This window comes from Frankliniella occidentalis, unplaced genomic scaffold (assembly GCF_000697945.3).
Source record: "Frankliniella occidentalis isolate FOCC.00 unplaced genomic scaffold, Focc_3.1 Scaffold64, whole genome shotgun sequence".
NCBI classification, from domain to species: Eukaryota; Metazoa; Arthropoda; class Insecta; order Thysanoptera; family Thripidae; genus Frankliniella; species Frankliniella occidentalis.
In genome coordinates, this window is record NW_026267194.1 from 471,533 (window position 1) to 472,546 (window position 1,014).

The 1,014-nt window shown below is 48.4% G+C and overlaps 1 protein-coding gene across 1 annotated transcript in view; it reads right to left on the reverse strand.

Annotated features, from left to right (window-relative positions):
• Positions 1 to 121: 121 nt before the first annotated feature.
• Positions 122 to 1,014, reverse strand: part of LOC113213161 (actin, alpha skeletal muscle) — a 10,255-nt gene continuing 9,362 nt past the window's right edge. Inside the window, exon 2 of the mRNA XM_052268150.1 lies at positions 122 to 628. Within this exon, the coding sequence (XP_052124110.1) occupies positions 553 to 628 (76 nt within the window). The 3' untranslated portion in view covers positions 122 to 552. The remainder of the gene's footprint in view (positions 629 to 1,014) is intronic.

Here is a 1,014-nt window from a genome sequence, read left to right on the forward strand (position 1 = left end):
GGGGTGGGGGACGTGGGGGACTGAATCTGAGGTTTAGGTTCGACAATACAATCAAAAATAAAAATGTGCGTGTTGGCTTCTGGACATAACTGCAGGATCCACAAGAAAATTGTTTTGACAATTGATGATAAAATCTCTCCGTTTATTTTATAAGAATTGTCGCAAAAAAAAAGATGTTTACCATTGCTGAAAGTTATGGACCAAAACATATGTACCAAAATACAATAGATATATTCATAAACAATATTTTATACGCACACATACATGAAATAAATGTAAAGAAAATGAAGTGAAATGCTATTCCAATGTCTTTCCGGTCCCTTTAAGTGGATTCCGAGAGCCGCAGCGGCCCTGTGCGTCCTTTGGGATGCGAACTTCGGCCAAGCAGGATTGTGATTCAATTTTTATGCAAAGAGCCGTGTTCTGTTTTTCCCCCAGTCATGCAGGACTGGCGTCAGCCAGGGTTCGACCATCGCCAAACAAAACTGTATCAATTCAGTCTGGTATTCGAGTTTCAAGTGCACCAATTGGTAGTTCACAGTTGTTCGAGGTTTAGAAGCACTTGCGGTGGACGATGCCGGGGCCGGACTCGTCGTACTCCTGCTTGGAGATCCACATGGTCTGGAAGGTGGACAGGGAGGCCAGGATGGAACCACCGATCCATACGGAGTACTTTCTTTCAGGGGGCGCGATGATCTTGATCTTGATGGTGGAAGGAGCGAGACCAGTTACTTCCTTCTGCATCCTGTCGGCGATACCGGGGTACATAGTGGTACCGCCGGAAAGGACAGTGTTGGCGTACAAGTCCTTGCGGATGTCGACGTCGCACTTCATGATGGAGTTGTAGACGGTCTCGTGGATACCGCAAGATTCCATGCCCACGAAAGAGGGCTGGAACATGGCCTCTGGGCAACGGAACCTCTCGTTACCGATGGTGATGACCTGGCCGTCGGGAAGCTCGTAGGACTTCTCGAGGGAGGTGGAGGCGGCGGCGGTGGCCATTTCCTGCTCGAA